Raw genomic sequence first — 21,474 nt, 5'->3', positions numbered from 1 at the left:
GACCGTCCCGGGACTCCACCGCTCACTGCTGCACGACGACCGGTCTCCGGTCCGCCCGCCTCGGTCTCCGGTTCTCCCGCCTCGGTCTCCCTCCGGTGGGTGGTGCGGACAGGTCCAGGTCCAGGTCCAGGTCGGCGCTCCGCTCGGTCTCCGGTAGCTGGAGCTGGAGCTGGCACGGACAGGTTGGAGCTCCACTGTAGAATGAACTGCTACAAGTTCACCTCCGAGCCCAACACACAGACTTTCATAATAAAGCTCAGGCTCTTTTCCTCACTTCAAAATAAAAGCCAGGATTGGCAACTCGAGTAACTAGAGTCAGAACCTGGTGTTCTCATCTATCCAGTCTCTCCTGAATCAATCAAATCAATTTTTAAAATTTGTAAGGAGAAAAAAAATCCAAAACGGAGCTTGTTCTGACCCTTCATCATACCACATCTTCCTCTCGAGAGAGAATACATGTGAGATTCTACTGAAGCATATTGCATTCACATTAAAAACAAAAATAGCATGGTGGAGGCAGCATCATGGTGTCACCGTGACACCATGATGCTGCCTCCACCATGCCTCACTGTGAGGACTGTGGTGACACCATGATGCTGCCTCCACTATGCCTCACTGTGAGGACGGTAGTGACACCATGATGCTGCCTCCACCATGCCTCACTGTGAGGACGGTGGTGACACCATGATGCTGCCTCCACCATGCCTCACCGTGAGGACGATGGTGACACCATGATGCTGCCTCCACCATGCCTCACTGGTGGTGACACCATGATGCTGCCTCCACCATGCCTCTCTGTGAGGACGGTAGTGACACCATGATGCTGCCTCCACCGTGCCTCACTGTGAGGACGGCGTTCTTGGGATGATGAGACGTGTTGGATGTGTGCCAGACAGTGTTTCCCCTAATAGCTGAAAAGTTCCATTTTAGTGTCCTCTGACCAGAGCACCTTCCTCCAGACGTTCTGGGAGTCTCCCACTGCCTTTTTGCAAACTCAGCTGAAAGTGATGTCTTTCTTCTGGCCACTGCTCCATAAAGCCCAGCTCTGTGGAGTGTTCAGCTTTTTGTGGCACCGTGGACAGACACTCCAGCCTCTGCTGTGGAACTCTGCAGGTCCTCCAGGGTTTCCTTTGGTCTCTGGACTGTCTCGCTCATTAATGCCCTCCTTGCCCGGTCTGAGGGTTTCGCTGGGTGACCTACTCTCAGAAGGTTTCTAGTGGTGCCATGGTTTTTTTTCCATTTGATCATGATGGATTTGATGGTGCTCCTTGGGGATCGATAACTTTTTACAACCCAACCCTGACTTGTTCTTCTCAACAACTTTGTCCCTGACGTGTTTGGAAAGTGTCTCGGTCTTCACGGTGGCGTTTAGTTCGTGGTGGACGTCGTTTCAACCAACCATGTGAGTTCTGAAGGTAACTGGTTGGACCAGAGCTTTGTAGGGGCTTCATAACAAAGGATGTCAATACATAGGCACATGCCAATTTTCAGATTTACTTTTTAAACAAAAACAAACCTTTTTTAATCCCTTTGATCGATAGGGCTTGGTTGTACCTGTGTGACTGTCCACTATGCTGCAGTGACTCATTAAGGTTTATCTTCACTGAACTAGTTTTATCTTAAAACTCTCAAATTACAGCTCAGCGTCTGCACTTAAAGTCCGAATGAATGCTATAATTGCATCCTGAATATGTTTTGGTCCACCTGTTTCAGTGCTGTTTAGGTGCAGACGGTGGCTGCAGCTTGTTTCCGCTCACACAGTGACATCTGGTGGTTCAGAGCGGAGGGTGACTGCACGTTACATGTGAAGAAAGAGAATTAACCCTCCCAGGGAAGAACCACGCAATGATGCTTTCAAGCGATGTGGCTTTATTTTATAGGTCAGAGGCCTGAAACAAAAAAAAAGGGACATCCGGCACATTTTTCACAGACAATTCATCAAAATATGCTTAAATGTTAATAACAATGTGAACAATTACTCATTCAAAACTTTTGTTTCGGAGTTAAATTGATCAAAATTGTGGCTTGTGTTGCATTTAGGAAGTTTCTGAGCTGAAATTGAAAACCTTCGACATGATATCATTTTTTCAGTTTCCATTGTTTGATCAGATTTAACACTTTCAGCAGTTTATAACTTTTTAATGCTGTTTTAAGCTGCTGCAGCATTTCTCTGCCAAGTTTGCTTTTTTCAAGCCGTTTTTTGGCCGTTAGACTTTTTGCTTGCCTCGCCGTGTTCGTTTTTTTAAAGCCATTTAAGTTGGTAACTTTGACCTTGTTTTCTATCATTTTCACAGCTTGAGTAATGTGTTCTTTTGTCAATTAGCTGTTTTAATGATATTTTTTTATATCCATTTTCACAGTTTTAGCTGTTATAAGCTTTCAGTTTATTTCCTATAGTTGTGGTCATTTCCTGTTTGAGCTGTTTTAGCCAATCAATACTTCACACATAGATTCTTCGTTGAAGTGGCGATCTGAACCTCATCTCATCGTCACAAAACCTCAACGTTCTTTTCACACACAACCCTCCCCAATGCACAGAATCCAAGTCAGCTGCTTTATCTCAGCTTTACATAATGTTTCGGGGCTTCTGTTTGCATAATTTATTGAAAATTGTTCACACATCATTTTTACATTCAGTACAATTTTCTTGTTTGAGCATCAACATATATTTGTACTAAAACTTAAGCAATTCTAACATTTTATTAGATGTTTTGAACTGAGAAAAAAACAAAAAACAAATGAATACTGGGACAAATTGTTAGAGCATCGTCTTTATTTAAACTTCTGTTTGACAATACTGACAACTGTAATGTGATCTAATGAGATTAGATCTAATGTCAAGTAGATGAAGTATTATGCTTCAACTCTTCCAATTCTCTCAATGCAACTCATAGAATAGAACAGAATAGAATAGAATATAAATACTTTAGTAATCCCACAGGGAAATTCTTGCAACATAGCTCCACACAGAATAAATAGCACAGAAGTTAAAATATCAATATGACATAATCAGGTTAAAGAAGTAATATCAAATATCAACATATACAGGGCTAAGTGGTGACTGGTATCAGTATAGAAGAAGGAAAATACAACAAACATTCAGATCCACATTTTCGGGATCACTTCACCGCATCCCGACAGTCTCATGATCTGCCAACGCCGCTCAGGCAAGAAAGTCAACAGAGTTTTCATATTCAGAGACGAGACTGTAAGAAGAGAGAACCAAACTGTAACCGACGAGACTTTGTGCAGCATAACGGAGTCGGCAGAATCTGGATAACAGACGCGTAAATAATCAAACATGCAAATACTGTTGAAAGCTTCTCAAACGTGAGATCAAACTTCATTTCACCTTAATTTCTCTCAGATGTTTCCAGTCTATAGATTCTCACCTTTGTGAGTCCTCATGTGAACAGTCAAATGGCTCCCATGACTGAAACTTTTCCCACAAGTTTCACAAGTGTACGGCCTCTCACCTGTGTGGACTCTCAGGTGATCAGTTAAATTACCACTCTGACTAAAACCTTTGCCGCATATTTTACAAGAATACGGCCTCTCACCTGTGTGAATTCTCACGTGCTTAGTCAAATCACCACTCTGACTGAAACTTTTGCCGCATGTTTGACATGAATAGGGCCTATCACCTGTGTGAATCCTCATGTGGTTTGTCAATCTGCCGCTCTGACTGAAAATTTTCCCGCATGTTTGACAGGAATACGGTCTCTCACCTGTGTGAATTCGCATGTGGTTTATCAAAATACCATTGCGGCTGAAACTTTTCCCGCACGTTTCGCAAGAAAACGGCCTCTCACCTGTGTGAATTCGCATGTGATTAGATAGCGTACCACTCCCACTGAAAATCTTCCCGCATGTCCGACAGGGATACGGCCTCTCTCCTGTGTGAATTTTCATGTGGTTTGTCAAGGTGCCACTGCGACTGAAACGTTTCCCGCAGGTTTCACAGGGATACGGCCTCTCACCCGAGTGAATTTTCATGTGGTTCGTCAGAGTCCCGCTGCCACTGAAACTTTGGCCACACGTTTGACAGGAATACGGCCTCTCACCTGTGTGAATTCTCGCGTGGTTGGTTAAAGTACTGCTGTCGCTGAAGCTTTTTCCACATGTTTCACAGAAGTATGGCTTCTCACCTGTGTGAGTCCTGCGATGTTTCCTCATTTTGTACTCATGCCTGAAGAACTTCCCACAGATGTCACATTCGACAGACTTTGCCTCTGCGTCTGTCTGGCAGCGAGGACCTGGTTTACCAGACGTGTCCACATGTTGACAGCGACGTCTGTCGTCCGGCTTCAGTTCTGCATTAAACGTCGGGTCCGACTCCCCGGTCATGCGTCCCTTGTGATCGTCACTCTGAGCTGCAGCAGGGTTGTGGAGGAGGAGCTGCTCGCCGGCTGATTCGGGCCCGCTCCGATCACTTGACCCGTTAGGAGTCCGCATGACGACGTCCACCTGCCGCTTCACGTCAAGCTGCTCCTCCTCCTCCTCCTCCTCACTACTGCCCGTTTCCTTCCGCTCCTCTTTCATTTCTGAGGCCGTGAGGTCCCCTGGTTCCTCTTTGAGTTGTGAAAGTTCTTGCTCTCCCTGGAGAAGCTGCGCTTCATCTTGTTCTTCTTTAGTTTGCACAATCTCAGTTTCCTCCCATTCCTCTTTAATTTGCACAAGTTCTGGTTCCTCCTCTTCTTTTTTCATTTGTGAAGGCTGGAGTTCCTTCCATTCCTCTTTAATCTGTGGAAGCTCCTCTCGGTCCTCTTCCGTCTGTGGAGGTTCTGGTTCCTCCGGGTCCAGACTTGACCTCCAGCTCTTGTTTTCAGCGCTGTGAGTCTGAGAGAAACTCGTCTTCGTTACGTACATGTTGGACATCTGCAGGGGAACAGAAATATAATCAACCATAGAGGAAAGTAAAGCATTAAAAGACCATGGAAGTCAAACTAAACTAGTTTCTTTCATCTACGATTACCTAAATTTGATAAGCACATTTTAAAATAAACAGAAAATCAATACAGACCAAAGAAATCTGGCTAATTATTTACTTCAAAAGGCTTTTTTATGCTTCGAATGAATGTTTTGCGACTCATAATCCTGAGCGAGGACTCTTGATAGTTGCCCAGCGGTCCCCTGATTCAAATAAGCTTTATCAATCATGGCGTTCAATTTTTTCCTCTGCAATCAAAGCTCCTACTGCCAAGTTCTCCTTTTTTTTTTAGCACCGTGAGTCAATTTGACGGTACCAAACTAAACTTTTCTCTGTCAGACCAATGCGGACAATCACGGTTTCATTCGTACACAAATGAGCGGCACTCAGGCAGGAGTGTCCCTGAACGCCTCTCCGACAGCTCACTCACTCCTCGGCCGGCTGCTATATGACGCCCAAGTACGAGTCAAACACGACACTGGAGGTAAACGTGATTCCATTTACATTTAGGGAAATTCAATGCTACAGAAGAGCCACTTTTAGCTTGGTGCTGCTGCAGTCGTCGCCCTGAAGCGGTGGAATGACTTGCTCCCGTCCAGACAGGCTGCTTCCCTGTCTGTTGTTAAAACCCTCCTGTTCTCTTGGGCCTTTGACACCATGGGAGCCGTTGACTTTCAATCTATACGGTTCTTACTTATCTTTTAATGCCTTTTATATTATCATGTTTTTATCCTGTTAGTTTGTTTAATTTGTATTGTTTGAATCTATTTTATGTAAACATGTAAACTGTGCACTTTCACATCTTATATATTATTTCTGTACAGCACTTTGGTCCACTGTGGTGTTTTTAAAGTGCTTTATTAATAAAGTAGCTTGCTTGCTGCTGTACACGCACAATGTCGTCTTGTTAAGCTGTGTAGTAAATCAGATATATTGCTGGAGTTAAGTTTTTTTTTTTTAAATGACCGATGTTGAATTTTGGCTTTCCAGTGTGTTTCTTTCGGCTCAAACATAATTACAATCATTGTACATTGGTTCTCCGGGTTTTGGAACAGAACTGGGAGATGAACCTCATCAATTAACATCAAGTGTAATAAATGCAGACTCGACAACAACCTTTTAACTGACCCGGCGGTTATGGCCGCTACAACGTACAGCACTATTTACTATTCTTAATGAAGACTGACAAAATATTGCAAAGTAAAAATGCTCTAAAGAATTTAGTTGATAGTTATTAACATTTTTCACTTGACAAAATGGAAAATGACAGCACATAGGAGAAATCAGACTTTAGCGTGACGACACTGTGCATCCAAAACAGAACCAGTTCTTCTTCGTACGCCCTCAGAGAGGTTCTGGAGGAAGACTGCAGGTTTGTATAAGAGTAAAAGAGGTTTCAGATCTAAGCAGAGGTCAGAGGAGAGAGGCTGGATCCAATTCTTCTGCATCTTCATGTAATAGAAAACATACTCGATCAGGATGCACCGTTACTTCTACCATTCTCTACATTACTGCTAAACTGTCTTTATACACTTAATAACACTATTGATCTTCCTCCCAAGGTCCAAACACTTGTGTCTGGAGGCGTTTTGACTCTGAACTGGACAATGTGGTTTAAACAAAAGAAATGGGGTACGTTAACATAATTCATAAAGATAACAGCTAGATAGACAGATTCAAAGCACTGTCCACCTCTGCTGCAGCTTCTACACAAAAGATACCCTCTTACACATGTGTGTGTGTATATATATATATATATATATATATATATATAACATGATATCTGTAAGTAATAACTGTAAGTACAACTGTTTTCTTTCACATTCATCAGCAGGGATTCAGCGTGAAGATTAACAGACCCAACACGTCAAAATGATGAAAACATGATGAAGAACACAGAGAAGTGATGAAGATCCTCCATGACTCATCTTCACTGGCAATTTACTACAAACCTGTTGTCCGTTTGGATTTTCCTCCTGGATTTTAGTCGGATTTTCCTCCAGCGGCTGCAGCTGAAGGCCCGTGGATCTGGTCACATCCTGAACTGAACACAGCTTTACTTTACTGTCAGAGAGTTGAGAAGTCTGGATTATTCCCACCTTTCACCTGCAGTTGTTCCGCAGCTCGCGGTCCTGCTTCTTCTTTGTGTGAAGAGCTGATGCTCTCTGGTGTGATGCTGCCCCCTGCTGGCGGGTGTGTGTCGCTTCAGCCTCCAAACACACTGCGAGCCAGAAGACAAGCTCCCTCTTGAAGCTGAAGCCTTTGTTTTAAACAGTTTGTGCGAATGTGCGTTTCTTTAATTTCAAATACATAGTAAATGGGCTTAAATAGTCTCCCTCAATTCAATTCAATTCAATTTTTTTCAACTTTATTTATATAGCACCAAATACAACAGTCATTTCTAGGTGCTTTTAACAGAGAAAACCCAACAAATCCACATGAGCAAGCAGATTTATTTGCGACTGTGGAAAGGAAAAACTCCCTCTAACATGAAGAAACCTTTGCAGAAACCAGACTCAGAGGTGGAGGCTTTCTGCTGACCGGTTGGGGTGAGGGGATAGAGGAGAGGAAAAGATAGGACAGACAGAGAGGTAGATTGAGGGGGAGATACAAATCTTGGTTTGGGTAGCCGTCGTGAAACAGACCCTGGTTCGGGTAGGGGGAGGTAGAGAGAGGGGGAGGACAGAAGAGAAGAAAGGATAAGATAGACAGAGAGATAGATTGGGGGGATACAAACCTTGGTTTGTGCGGGGAGAAAGAAACACACTCCTGGTTCGGGTAGGGGGAGGTAGACCTTAAAAGTAGAGACTGTTTCAGCTTCTCTAACTGAAACTGGATCTGGTTCCACATCACAGAAGCCTGAGAGCTGGAAGCTCTGCCTCCATTCTACTTTTAGAAAACCTAGGAACCTCCAGTAAGCCAGCACTCTGAGAACCAAGTGTTCTTCTGGGGAGATATGGGACTAACAGTTCTTTAAGATATGATGGAGTCTAGTTGTTAAGAGCTTTAAAAGTTAGATAGAGGAATTTATTTAAATTCAGTTCTAGATTTAACAGGGAGCCAATGAAGAGCTGTTAGTATTGGAGTGAGGTGATCTCTGATGCTGGTTCCTGTCAGGACTCTCGCTGCAGCATTTTGAATTAGTTGAAGACTTTTTAAGCAGTTATTTGGACACCCTCATAATAGAGAGTTACAATAGTCTACTCTCAAAGTAACAAATTATGGATTCGTTTTTCGGCATCACTCTGAGTCAGCATGTTTCTAATTTTGGAAATATTACGTAGGTGAAAAAAAGCAGTCCTGCAGTCCTCACATCACTTTTACACTGTGAGGCAGATTCACTCACACTCACACACCAGACATCTCATACAACCTGTTGGCATTAGTATTAAACTTTGAGTATGCTTTTTTTTTTTTTTTTTTTTTTTTTAACTCAGTCGTGTTTAAATAAACTTCACAGAAACAAACTGTCAATACAAGAAAAGTTTTAGTTTTTCTGTGGGTCCAACCCAGTGTGTGTCGGACCAAAGTCCATCTAACGCTGCTTTCAAACGTGTGTGTGTGTGTGTGTGTGTGTGTGTGTGTGTGTGTGTGTGTGTGTGTGTGTGTGTGTGTGTGTGTGTGTGTGTGTGTGTGTGTGTGTGTGTGTGTGTGTGTGTGTGTGTGTGTCTGCAAGTTACACACATGTACACATACATGTGCACATATAAAAAGTGTATGTCTTTCCGACAGGGAGACGAGCGCACTACCAACCGAGCCATGCCCTCCCAATGATAGCGTAGATTTAGATTTGATGTCGCCACATTTTTTCAGAATAAAATGTACCCTCTGCATCTCTGTATTGACTTGTTTTATGTATCTGTAGATGAAAGATCTACATTTTGCACAATTTCCTAAAAGGCTGTTCGTAGAAGACATAAAACTCAACACTGCGCACATCCCAAAAGGTCCGACCGGACACACCAGTCGGTTCTGCTGACGACACACAAAAACAGTAAAAACAGTAAAAACAGATTAAGATAGTTAAGTGATTTCACACCTGTTGGTGTTGATCAACATGAAGATCCATATCATGTAGTTAGTTTGGCCTTGGTTGTTGCCATTTTCCCTCACCATGTGTGAACAGTTGCGATATTCTCCCAGAATAATCCTCCATGCTGCACTTATTGGCCTGTGAGGGGTTTTTTCAGCTCGACTGGTGAGTGCAGGGGGCAGTTGTTAGAGAAGTTTAGCTTTCACACCACACCACACTGTTCTTACAGCCCAACACAGCCAGAGAACATAATATTGTCAGCTTGGCCATTGGCGCACTGTGCTCTTCACAGATGAGAGCAGCTTCACACTGAGCACATGTGACAGACGTGACAGAGTCTGGAGAACCTGGACAACGTTCTGCTGCAGCAACATCCTCCAGCATGAGCAGTTTGGCACTGTTCTTCCATGATGAAGGTATTGATGCTCTGGACTGGCCTGCCCGTTCCCCAGACCTCAATCCAACTGAGCACATCTGGACATCATGTCTGGTTCCATCCACCAACCACACGTTGACCACAGACTGTCCAGGAGTTGACTGATGCTTTGGTCCAAGTCTGGGAGGTCATCCCTCAGGAGAACATCCCTCAGGAGATCATCACTCAGGAGATCATCACTCAGGAGAACATCCCTCAGGAGAACTGTTCGGTATTAGAGAAGGTTTTTCCTTATTTTGTTTTTTATATATAAAGTTATTTGTTCTGTCTGAGATAAATGTATCTCTATTCCCTTATTAGTTTTCTTGAGGGGTTATTTCTGTATTTTTGATATTTATTTTTTGTAGACTTCTTTAAAGCCTGTGTCTCCGCCTATAAATAGGCGTTGTCTGAAGGGCTGATGGCTCCCTCTCTCGCTCACTCCACTTCGGACTCGCAGCCAGGCGGGTTAGAGCAAACTAAAAGAAAATTAAGCAAATAAAAATTTAAAAAATCCTAACTGGTTCCTGTGTCCTTCATAATATGTTCCTTCCCTTCTCGGGGTGTAACAAGAACATCCGCCTCATCAGAAGCATGCCCAGGTGTTGTAGGGAGGTCCTACAGGCACAAGGAGGCCACACACACTACTGAGCCTCATTTTGACTTTTTTGTTGACGTTGGATCAGCCTGCAATGTGATTCCCCACTTTTATTTTGATAGGATTCTAAATCCAGACCTCCATGGGATAAACATTTAGTTTTACATTGATAGATTTTATGTTATTTTGTTCTCAACGCACTCTACTAGTAGGAGTTTGAAACTCTTACTTTAGTGGAGAAACTGGAGGTAACTGGTGGTGAACTGAGTGACATAGATAAAGAATAATTGTGTAACTGTCAGTTGTCCAAAGAACAGATGCCTCATTCACACCGACAGCCGGGAGAAAACACTTAGTAGGGTTCGTCTTTTAGTTTGATTCGCTCTGCGTGTGTAGAGTGCGCCCTGGTTAAAGTGTTGAGAAGAGAATAGTGGTGACAGTGGAGGAGAAGAAGAGAAAGAAAGATGGATAAACCGTGTGGAAAGATGAGAGAGGTCAAGAAGAAGAAGAAGCAAAAGAGTTGTAGTGATGCGACTTACTGCAAGTACTGTGCAGCTGTGAGCTGAGAGCCCTGCGTCTTCACAGGCCCGCACACGAGATGTCTCTGCCGACAGAGAAACAGGAGCAGATTGAAAAAAAAGAAAAAGAAAAAAAGAGATAGGAGCATGACACGCTACAGCGGTGTGTGTGTGTGTGTGTGTGTGTGTGTGTGTGTGTGTGTGTGTGTGTGTGTGTGTGTGTGTGTGTTTGTCTCCTACCGTTTGGTCAGATCTCGTTTAGTCTCTTTTGTTCTCTGGCCGTGTCTTGTCGTCTCGCGATAACCTTTGTTCGGCTGATGTTGACTCACGTTCGGGGGATTTCGGCTCACTTTCGGGTAATTTCGGCTCACCTTCGGGGGATTCCGGCTCACGTTCGGGTGATTTCGGCTCACGGTTTGGGTGATTTCCGCTCACGTTCGGGTGATTTCGGCTCACGTTCGGGTGATTTCGGCTCACGCTCGGGTGATTTCGGCTCACGTTCGGGTGATGTCGGCTCCATGGCTTTTCTTCGTGGAAGGCCTCTGTGCGGTAAAACATAAAAGTACCGGGAGGAGCAGGTCGGTCTCGAATCGCCGGCAGCCCAGTGGATGTGCGTCGAACTCTTAATACTGAACTGGACGGTGAGTTGCTCAACGTGTTCTTGGCAAAGCAGTTTATGTGTCTGGTTCTTGTCCGTCCGAAGGAGCCTTTTTTGTCCGTTCTGTAGCACCACACAGCTTATAAACCGTTATACCTAGTACTTCTGTCTCACGTAAACTACAGTTCCAGTTATGTAGTGTAAACACTGGAATGAAGACTCACAGGCTTTACAATGATGTAGTTATTGGCTGTTTGAGCATTTCCAATCAGTTAGCAGCACTTAGCATTGTTAGCTGTGAGGGTAAATGAACGTGGTCACCTTTAGTTCAGCTCGTTACCTGAACGTCTCACTGTGATTTGTTGGTGGTTGTTAATGGTTAAACTCAACATTATTTACCTGCAGATAAAGGCTTTGGACGTCATGTGTTTCAAGATGATAATGATATATTAAGACATTTTTTATAGTCACGTTTCACACTTCGTCATCTCAAAAACTACTAAACAAATTTTGAGAGCTTATTTGCTCTCAATATCATAAGAACCAACAGTGTATTTAGTGTAACTGCAATAACCAGGGGATGCAAACAGCCTAATCAAATAGACAAGGCAGCTTCTGTAGGATAATCTGGTCCAGATTTGAGAAGTCGAGGTATCATGGTTTTTCATCTGGACCTGGTCCAAACTGGTCTAGATATATAAAAAGAAAAAAATCTCCCTTCAAGCATTTTCACCATTAGAATAAAGGTTATATAAACTCAATATTGGTTGTTGGGCAAGGTTTGTGTGTTACTTAAAATGTCGAAAAAGTTTTTACTTCAATGCATAGTACAAAAAACAGATAGTCAACAGACAAATAGTTGCTCCGCATGTCAAGTTATTTTCCCCTGAACCGTCAAATCGGACGCTAATTTCAGCTTCATTACAAATAGTCACAACAGTTTGTCTTGGTACGCTTGCCAAAAACCATAAATAGAAGAAAAAATGAAAACATTGACAATAAAATCACTTTTTTGACAAAGTCTTCCATAAACAACCTGATTTTATTTAATTTTATTTTTAATCCTCCCTGCCACAGTGTTATAACTAGGGAATCCTCCGGACAACTAATTCATCTGCCTACTAAACATCCATCCACCCATCCATCTTCTATCCCGCTTAATCCCGTTCAGGGCCGCGGGGAGCTGGAGCCAATCCCAGTGTATGTCCACTAAACAAACATGATAATTACAATTAATCCAAAAGAGGAGAATGTTGTGCACACGGTCATCTCGCCAGTGTGGCGCTTTCTGAATGTTGTTTTGTTGTTATATGCACATGTGATCGCTTCACAAAAACACACCACTAATGAGTAGCCTGGCTTAAAACGACAGAATTTCTTTTGCTTTTCTCATGTTCCCACAGTTTCTAAGTGGTAAGTGGTCGAGCTGCAGGGCAGGTTCTGTCTGGCAGGCGTTAGCAGACCTGAGGACTCAATAATATTCTGGGGCCATTTTAGATCCTGTTAAAATATAATAGTGTTTTATGTACAATCCTGAATAGTGTTGAAATAACGTTTTAGGTGTTAGATGTAAAGACATGCCTTTAAAAACATAATTAATTGTTTAATATTTTCATATCTTTAAATCTTCATAATTGTCAGTTTATTTGAAGGCCCACGGTGCATTCATGTCCTTTCACATACTTTAATCTATCGCGGCCCTTCTAAAGCAATTGTTTGGATTTCTGGTGCCAACATCTTCAGTTTAGAACTCCACAATCCTCTAACATTTTCCTGATATTCAAAGAGTGACATGTTTTTTTTTATGTCTAGGTGCTTTTTTAAGTTACCGACAATCTTAACTTGATTGTGATTTATTGATATTTCTTCAAAATGTAGTGTTCAAACGAACGAAATGTACAAGTTACTCAACCAAGTGAATTGTATGTATATTTATGATGCCTTATCATTGTGCACATAGTGGTATATTTGTGCTGTTTGTGTGACACACTCACTGAGCTGTCAGACTGACGACTGATTGACTCATTACGTTTATCCATCGCTCCCTCTCAGGGGTTTGAAGCCAACCCCAGGTCCTAATGACTCACGACAGGGGAGACTATAGACAGTCACCAATTAGCCTCAAATGTATGTTTATGGACTGTACAGAGAGCAAACATGCAAACTTCACACAGAAAGACCCTCAACCCTGAACCGGATTTGAACTGGGGGCTCCTTGCTATGAGCGGAACTTATACCAGTTAGTGAGTCATTAAATGGTGGTGGAGACACATTATTTTTTAACTGTTTAAATCAATCATTCATTAGAGTGCCTTTTGTTTTATTTTTTTTCAACTGCAAGTATTCCCGCGAGGACCACGCATATTCTCACAATTATGCAGAAAGCCGCGTAACACCGCTTCTTCAAAGAATTTATGAACTAATGACAACAAGAAGAAGCAGCAACAAAACAGCTGAGATAAACTACCAACATGCAGACAGCTATTACTAAGGTAAGCTCATCTTTATTTAGGGGCACACATACTTCACAGGCACTGTGGATACAGGCTAATGCTAATGCTAATGCTACTGTTAGTCGGATATCTTTCATGTTGCTGTCAGGAGGACAGCCTATAAACAGGAGTTTAATGACATCAAAACAGCCTCAGCTAATGCTAGAGCTAATAGCTGACAGAGCAGGACAGAGAGAGAAAGAAATTTAAAAACTGTTCATGTCTGGCAAAAGTCTCGCTGGAACATTAGTAATCGTAAGCATTAATAGCTTCCCAACAATGCTGGTTAAATAGTTTATATTAGTTGTTTGTTGGGAACTGTTGAGAGTTTTGTCACATTTGCTTCTACCTTTCTGTATTGTATAAATGCTATTCTTGCACATTGTACATGTTCGGCTCACAGTCGAGGGGATTTGTGGTTGTATCAGTGCTTCTTTTCAATAAATCATATAATGTAAATCAGCTGTTTGACAATGGCAGATAAACGGTGAATATCTTTACAAATGTGGTACAGAGCTTAAAAGAGCAGCTGTGAAGATAGATTGTATTGCCAAGAAGCATTGTCACAACAAATATATAGATTTACCATTGGTAAATGTCCTCACAGTCTGTGCTTCTAATCAGTGGTGAAGTTGACACTCATCTGCAACAACAATTCTTTATTTCCTCACGTTGATTTTCCCCTAGCCTGTGTGAGTGACATGAGCCTTGTTTCACTGCGCAGTATGTGCTGGTACGTACGGGTTTGTGTTTGTTTCCACTGACAAAACCTGTCATTTGTACCAAAAAGTATAGTACCCAACCGTTAACATCTTTCGTAACCGCTCCGTTGAGGTAGCTGGCACATCGGTACGGTCCCATAAGGAGGCGCTACAATGCAGCCGTCTGCTGATTGGTCAGTGACGATCGTCACTCTGGACAAACGGCAATATTTAAATATCTCATCGGCCATATAAACCCACCTGTTGTTGTTCGCATATGCCCCTTGCGCACACAAGTTGTTTTATTAACTCCGTTTATTGAAATGTCGGTGCTACACTGCCCCCTGGTGTTCAGACAAGGTGCAGACGCTCCTCTCAGTAACAGTTGGAGCTGGACGCTGCTGTTCAGAATGACAAAGTTTTCCAAGCTCTGTCACAGAGAATGGAGGCTCATGGCTTTGCTCGGACGCCAGAGCAGTGCCTCACCAAAAGTGTCCCGCATATAGTGTCGTGTAATAACGTCACATACCTGCGTCATTATGCAGCAGTTCACAAATCCGCCCCTACAGTTTAACCTTACTCTCTGTGGTGGAACCGTGTAACGGACTTGGGTCTGAGTACGCTTTGCCTTACTGTACCAGACATCACCATGCAGCGGAAACAAGGCTATGGTCACTGTGTAGAACCCTGCTGATGGTTCAAATCGTAGGATGTTTGGAATGTGTCCTAAAAATCACAATAGAAAGCTGTCTCTTGTCTGTGTCCCTCCAGACCTCCCACAACAACACAACAGGATATCTGGAAGCAAGAGGAGGGTCTCTCTGACCTCCAGCTCTGAAAGCCAGAACAGGAACTCCAGTCTGGACAAATAGACCAGAATCTTGGTAGATGAGAGGAACTGGAACTTTCAAAGATGATGGAGGAACCCCAACGTTTGCAAATTAAAGAGGAACTGGAGGAAGCAGAAATGGCTGGAATCAAAGAGGAACAGGTGGAACGAGAACTTTTACCAATTGAAGATCAAGGCGGGATTCAAATTGTACAAATTAAAGAGGAACAGGAGGAACCAGGATTCATGCCAAGTAAAAAGGAACACGAGAAAGTAGAACATCTGCAAATAAAAGAGGAACAGTTGGAAGAAGAACCCTCACGAATAAAGGAGGAAGAAGAAGAAGAACCAGAATTACCAGGCATTAAAGAGGAAGAAGAGGAAATAAACACGCGTGAGGAGAGAAAGCAGCTTGTACTGAAGCAGGAGACGGATACCATCCTTGTAACTGTGGCTGAGGAAAGGAATTACAATGAACCAGACAACAAGCAGGCCTGTTCTCACCACCGTGCTGATAATGAGAGTCCAGATCAGAATAGAATTCCTAAGAAATCAACTGCAGATACAGTGCTGACACTAAACACGCACTGCACAAACAAATTAGAGAAATGGCCGACGACAGAGAGTCCCTGTCAGTCTGATAGTGCTGAAGAATCTGACCCGTTAAGCAGTCAGTACCAAGTTACCACAAGTCATGTTGTTAAAACACGTCGGAGGTCGTATTCGTGTCAAACGTGCGGGAAGCATTTCCGTCACAGTGGTCATTTGAATACCCACATGAGAATTCACACAGGTGAGAAGCCATTCGCTTGTGGAACATGCAATAAACAATTCGGCGACAGGGGTGTTTTGATGAGGCACATGAGAATTCACACGGGTGAGAAGCCATACACTTGTGAAGCATGTGGGAAGCATTTCGGTCACAGTGGTCATTTGACTACCCACAGGAGGATTCACACAGGCGAGAAACCGTATTCTTGTGAAACCTGTGGGAAACAATTTAGTCACAGTAGTCACTTGACTATCCACTTGAGGGTTCACACAGGTGAGAGGCCGTATTCCTGTGAAGCATGCGGAAAACATTTCACGAACAGTAGCGGTTTGGCCAAGCACATGAGAATTCACACAGGTGAGAGGCCATACACTTGTGATATATGTGGGAAAGATTTCAGTCATAGTGGTCATTTGACTACCCACATGAGATTTCACAGGAGTGAGAAGCCATACTCGTGTGAAACATGTGGGAAACAATTTTCTGACAGCAGTGGTTTGACAAGGCACACGAGAACTCACACAGGTGAGAAGCCATATACCTGTGAAGTTTGTGGCAGAAGTTTCAGTCAGAATTGCGTTTTGATCACCCATAGAAAGACTCACACCGAGCAGAAGCTGTATTCCTGTGACATCTGTGGACAGAGTTTCAGCCAGGGTCATATCTTGATCAACCACATGAGGTTTCACACTTGTCAGAGGCAGCATCCTTGTGAAACATGTGGAAAACGTTTCTGTGACCGGAGTGCTCTGACTAGGCACATGAGAATTCACACTGATAAAAAACCTTATTCTTGTGAAATTTGTGGTAAAAGTTACCGTCAAAGTGGCAATTTGATCATTCACATGAGACTTCACACAGGTGAGAAACCCTATTCTTGTGAAATCTGTGGGAAAAGTTTTACCTGCAGTGGTTATTTGACTACCCACAAGAGGATTCACACAGGTGAGGAGCCACAGTCTCCAAACATCTCTGAAATGAATATTGTCTTCACGCCAGTGTTGGAGTAACAAGAGACACACAAGTGCAACTGTATTCTTTGATGTTTATTCAAACTTGGAAGATTTTATAAAGTCTTTTGTGAAAACTGAACCCGACAAAAAGAACTTTGATCTTGCAAATGACTGCACTGGAGCTTAAAGTACCTCATCTTTTTTATTTTCTTTATTTTTTTATCACAATGAAGTTTAGTTCAACTGTTATTTAGAATTTTTGAACCTCTGTCTTTTTATCTAAGAATAGCTTATCTATATATCTATAAGTCCTACAGATTTCTCTCTTTCGTGTATTCTTACATTGCTGTTCAGGATATTTCAATATAATATTGTTGTAATTCGACTGCAGGTGCTTTACATAAGTCCCAGGAACCATCACAGGGACTTCCACCACTGAATCCAGGGACTAAACAGAGTTGAGGGGGTCTCCGGTCTCTTTGTAGTACTTTTAAAAGGTTCAGAAACTCTTGGGGTGAGGTCTGCAGTGCTGAACATGTTCTATTGAAAGTTAAAGTCCCTGGTGTTTTTAGTGGGACAAGCATAAATCCAAACGATCACATTCATTGATCCTGGTCTGGTGTGTGCTCAAGGTAATCATGTAGTTCCACCTGGTTCTGTGACAGGAACCAACATTTTGATATTAAACATACTTCCTATGGGAAATATTTGGTGGAACTCTAAAAATGCTCAGCCTCTATAGAGGTCTTAAACCAGAGGATATGTTTTAGTTGATCAAGCACAAATCCTTAACTTTGCGAAGGCCAGAATCATTTGTAATTTTCTTTTGAACCTGAAAAGGACAAAATAAAAATTTTCAGAATATCAACTTTTTGGAAAGCATTACTTTAACCTCTAGTGCCACTGAGAAGAACCTTGGTTTGATCGTTCACTAAGATATTTCCTTTAACTGCCACACGAAGCAAGACTCCAGGACTGCCGTCCCTCATGATCTCTGTACTGTCACTAAACCACTTAATGGGTTTGTTACCACTAAACTGAAATATTGCAGTTCCTTACACTCATAATGAGCCGAAATCCCTTTGTAAAGTGGACTATAGTGCTGACTGACACTCCGGGGAGAGACCAGAACTCTCTGGCTCTCGAGCTTTAGAGTCCTCCTCTGTGGGTGTCGCTCCAAGGAGCCATCTTTTGTTTTCTGATGCTCGTTTCTCTTTTTACAATCCCCTGACCCAGGGTCTGCAACATTTATAATCGGAACAACTTTTCCTTCCTGCATTTCACATGGAAGAAACAAAAAAGTGTGGTTCTGCGAAAACATCTTTAATTTTGACTATATTGACAACACGGCTTACAGTACTTTATACTTTCACTATAACCTGCTCCATTTCACTCCAGCTAAATTTATTTTAGAAGAAATTGCATGCTTGCTTTGGAAGTGTCTTTAAATGGAGCTTTTTTTCTTGCCACATACTTAAACATAGAGTAAGCCATCATTGAGGCATTAAAAGCACATATCTCAATTACCCTCCTCATATTTTTCTTTTTCTTTTTAGGATTCACCTGTGTTTAAACTTACAGAACCTGCAGTGAGCGAACGCATTTTATCTGACAAATGTATGTGTATGAAATGTCCTTGTGTTGACTGACATTTGTCCCTGTGACATGTAGAATAACAATGAATGATGGGCTACAGTGTTAGGAATGGTTTGTGAGCATCCACTGCAGTTATTGGTCGCTCACTCCTGGACGTCTGTGTCGAAGCTACCCGAGCTTCTCTCACGGGATTGTTCATGTTGCACTGTATTTCATATTAACATATTGTGAATGACTTATGTTGCATCTGGTGCTACATATAAACTCAAATAAAGTGAACTAGAACACAGGACTTGAGTGGTTGCTTTTTTTTTTTTTTTTAAAGTCATGGTGTTGCGGTTTCTGGTTTGTCTGCTCTTCCAGGCTGTGAGTAATAATTAAAATACAATATTTGATTGTACATATATAACACACTCTAGGTGTACAGTAACTTATCCTTTCTCATCAGTAAGATGAACTCCATTGCACGACATTCTCACGTGTCCGAATGGGAACCAGAGACCTCGGCTAATGCGATAAGATAACTCCGTTACACTGCACAGACACTTACAAATGAAACAATACATATTTAAAACAAGTTAACAAGGCATACTGTAATGATGATATTGAGCATAAATAATGTACAGATGGTCCTGTTTAATACAAAATACAGTTATGGAATAATTTGATCAATGAAAATAACCATCTGTGTCTGAACTGCAGTTCCAAAACCAGGAGAGCCGGGCAGGTCCGCCACCTTCTCATGGTGGTCACCAACCTGCGATGGTGCCTGATTCTTCAACCAGGATTTGTTACAGGTCTGCCAACATGGCTCAAAGATCACACACAAACACATTCCACGACAGTTAATTTGGGTTTCGGTCAGAACTGCTGGGAGGAGAAATGATCTTCAGTTTATCTTCTCCGCTCTCAGAAGCTCAAAGCAAGAGTCGACAGTGACAGAAAGGAAAAGTTGTTTGGTTTCAACAGATAATCCCACAGAGACAGAATATCACACACACTCAACTCCAGGGACAGTTTAGCATCACATGCATGTTTTTGGACTGTGGGAGGAAACCGGAGTACCCAGAGGAAAGCCACGCTCACACAGTACGGCTCCGGCCGGTATTTGAACCCGGATCTTCTCGCTGTGCGGCGAGAGCACTAGCCACTGCCCCACTGACCCATCAAAGAGAAGCGGGGAATTTTCCATCGGCTCAACCTACATACTCAGGGCTGCTGCTCATCCCACAAGTGCATGTTCCTTACAAATGTGACCGAATTTCAAAGAGAAAATCTGGCTTTTTATTGACAAATGTTTTACTAGGAAATTATTTACTTAACATAAATGTAATCCGTTTATGCGCAAGTTTGATTTGATTATTGAGCTATATGGTACTGTTGTGTGTTTTCTAGAACTCTCAGACCAACATGTCCTTAAGGAAGAGGACGACCGGTTCCTCTGTGGACCAGAGCCAGAACTCCAGTCTGGACCAGGAGGAACCAGAATCTCCACAGATCAAAGAGGAACAGATGGAACCAGAATCCCCTCACATTAAAGAGGAGCAAGAGGAACCTGAATGTCCACAGATCAAGGTGGAACAGGGGGATCTAGAAGCTCCACAGCTTAAAGAGGAACCGCCAGAACCTCCACGAATAAAAGAAGAACAAGAGGATCCAGAACCTTCGCAAATTGTAGATACAGAAGAGGACATGTACACATGTGAGGAGACAAAGCAGGAGACCGAAATCTTTCTGGTAACTGTGACTGATGGGGAAAGTGACCACAGTGAACTGGACAGTGACCTCCACCTCTCAAACTCCTCCACTGCAGGTGACTGTCAAGATCAGGGAAGAAGACAAGAAGTTTCAGGACCGAGTAGAAATGCAGAGGTGACACTAAACAGCAGTAACACACTCGACAACTCTGAGTTCACAGTAAATAATGGACGTAACATAATGGACAGCCTGCCTGTGTCTGATAGTTTCTGTAAAACTGACACAGGCAAACAGTTCAAGAGTAATCAGAAAAAGATGGACCGTGACAGAATCAACACCGATCAGAAGCCAATCTTTTGTAAAGTCTGTGAGAAACACTTCAGTCACAGCAGCAGTTTGACAAAGCACATGAGAATCCACACAGGTGAGAAGCCGTACTCTTGTGAAATGTGTGGGAAAGACTTCAGCGACTGTAGTAGTTTGGCCAAGCACATAAGGATTCACACAGGTGAGAAGCCGTACACTTGTGAAACGTGTGGGAAGACTTTCAGGCACAGCGATCGATTAACTGCCCATATCAGAACTCACACCGGTCAGAGGCCGTACCATTGTGAAACATGTGGGAAAAGTTTCCGTGACATCGGTACTTTGACTCGACACATTCGAATTCACACAGGTGAGAGGCCTTATTCATGTGAAATATGTGGGAAAATGTTCAGGCAGAACGGTAATTTGACCGCACACATTAAAACTCACACAGGTCAGGGACTGTATCCGTGTGAAACTTGTGAAAAAAGTTTCTGTAACCGTAGTGCTTTGACTAGGCATCTAAGGATTCACACAGGTGAGAAGCTCTACCCTTGTGAGATATGTGGTAAAAGTTTCTGCTACAGCAGTACTTTAACTAGGCACATGAGAATTCACACAGATCAGAGAATGTATTCCTGTAAAACTTGTGGCAAAAGTTTCAGTCAGAGTGGTCATTTGACTTCACACATGAGAATTCACATAGGTGACAAGCCGTATTCTTGCACACCGTGTGGGAAGAGTTTCAGTCAGAGCGGTCATTTGACCACTCACATTAGGACTCACACAGGTGAGAAGCCGTATTCTTGTGAAACATGTGAGAAAAGCTTCAGGAGCAGTAGTCATTTGAATGTCCACATGAGAACCCATGCAGGTGAGACCTAGTCTGGAAGAATCGCTGAAAACTTTGTTTTGGAGAGACACGGAAGACATGGTACAGTATTTTTGTTTGATATAGTTATTTTTCTTGCTTCACAGTGAGAACGTCATGGGTTCAAATACTGGCCAGGGCCTTTCTGTGTGGAGTCTGCATGT

The 21,474-nt window shown here is 42.7% G+C and overlaps 1 protein-coding gene across 1 annotated transcript; it reads right to left on the bottom strand.

The window, feature by feature from the left end:
- Positions 1 to 2,765: 2,765 nt before the first annotated feature.
- LOC308113610 (uncharacterized protein) lies at positions 2,766 to 4,869 on the bottom strand (the record flags this gene model as incomplete). Its single annotated transcript, XM_080470004.1, has 1 exon — positions 2,766 to 4,869. One exon carries the CDS (start codon positions 4,867 to 4,869, stop codon positions 3,379 to 3,381), a length of 1,491 nt encoding a protein of 496 aa, XP_080326130.1. The 3' UTR covers positions 2,766 to 3,378.
- Positions 4,870 to 21,474: the final 16,605 nt, after the last annotated feature.

Source organism: Lipophrys pholis (genome assembly GCF_963383615.2).
Source record: "Lipophrys pholis genome assembly, chromosome: 8".
NCBI classification, from domain to species: domain Eukaryota; kingdom Metazoa; phylum Chordata; class Actinopteri; order Blenniiformes; family Blenniidae; genus Lipophrys; species Lipophrys pholis.
This window is presented reverse-complemented; position numbering and strand designations above follow the sequence as displayed.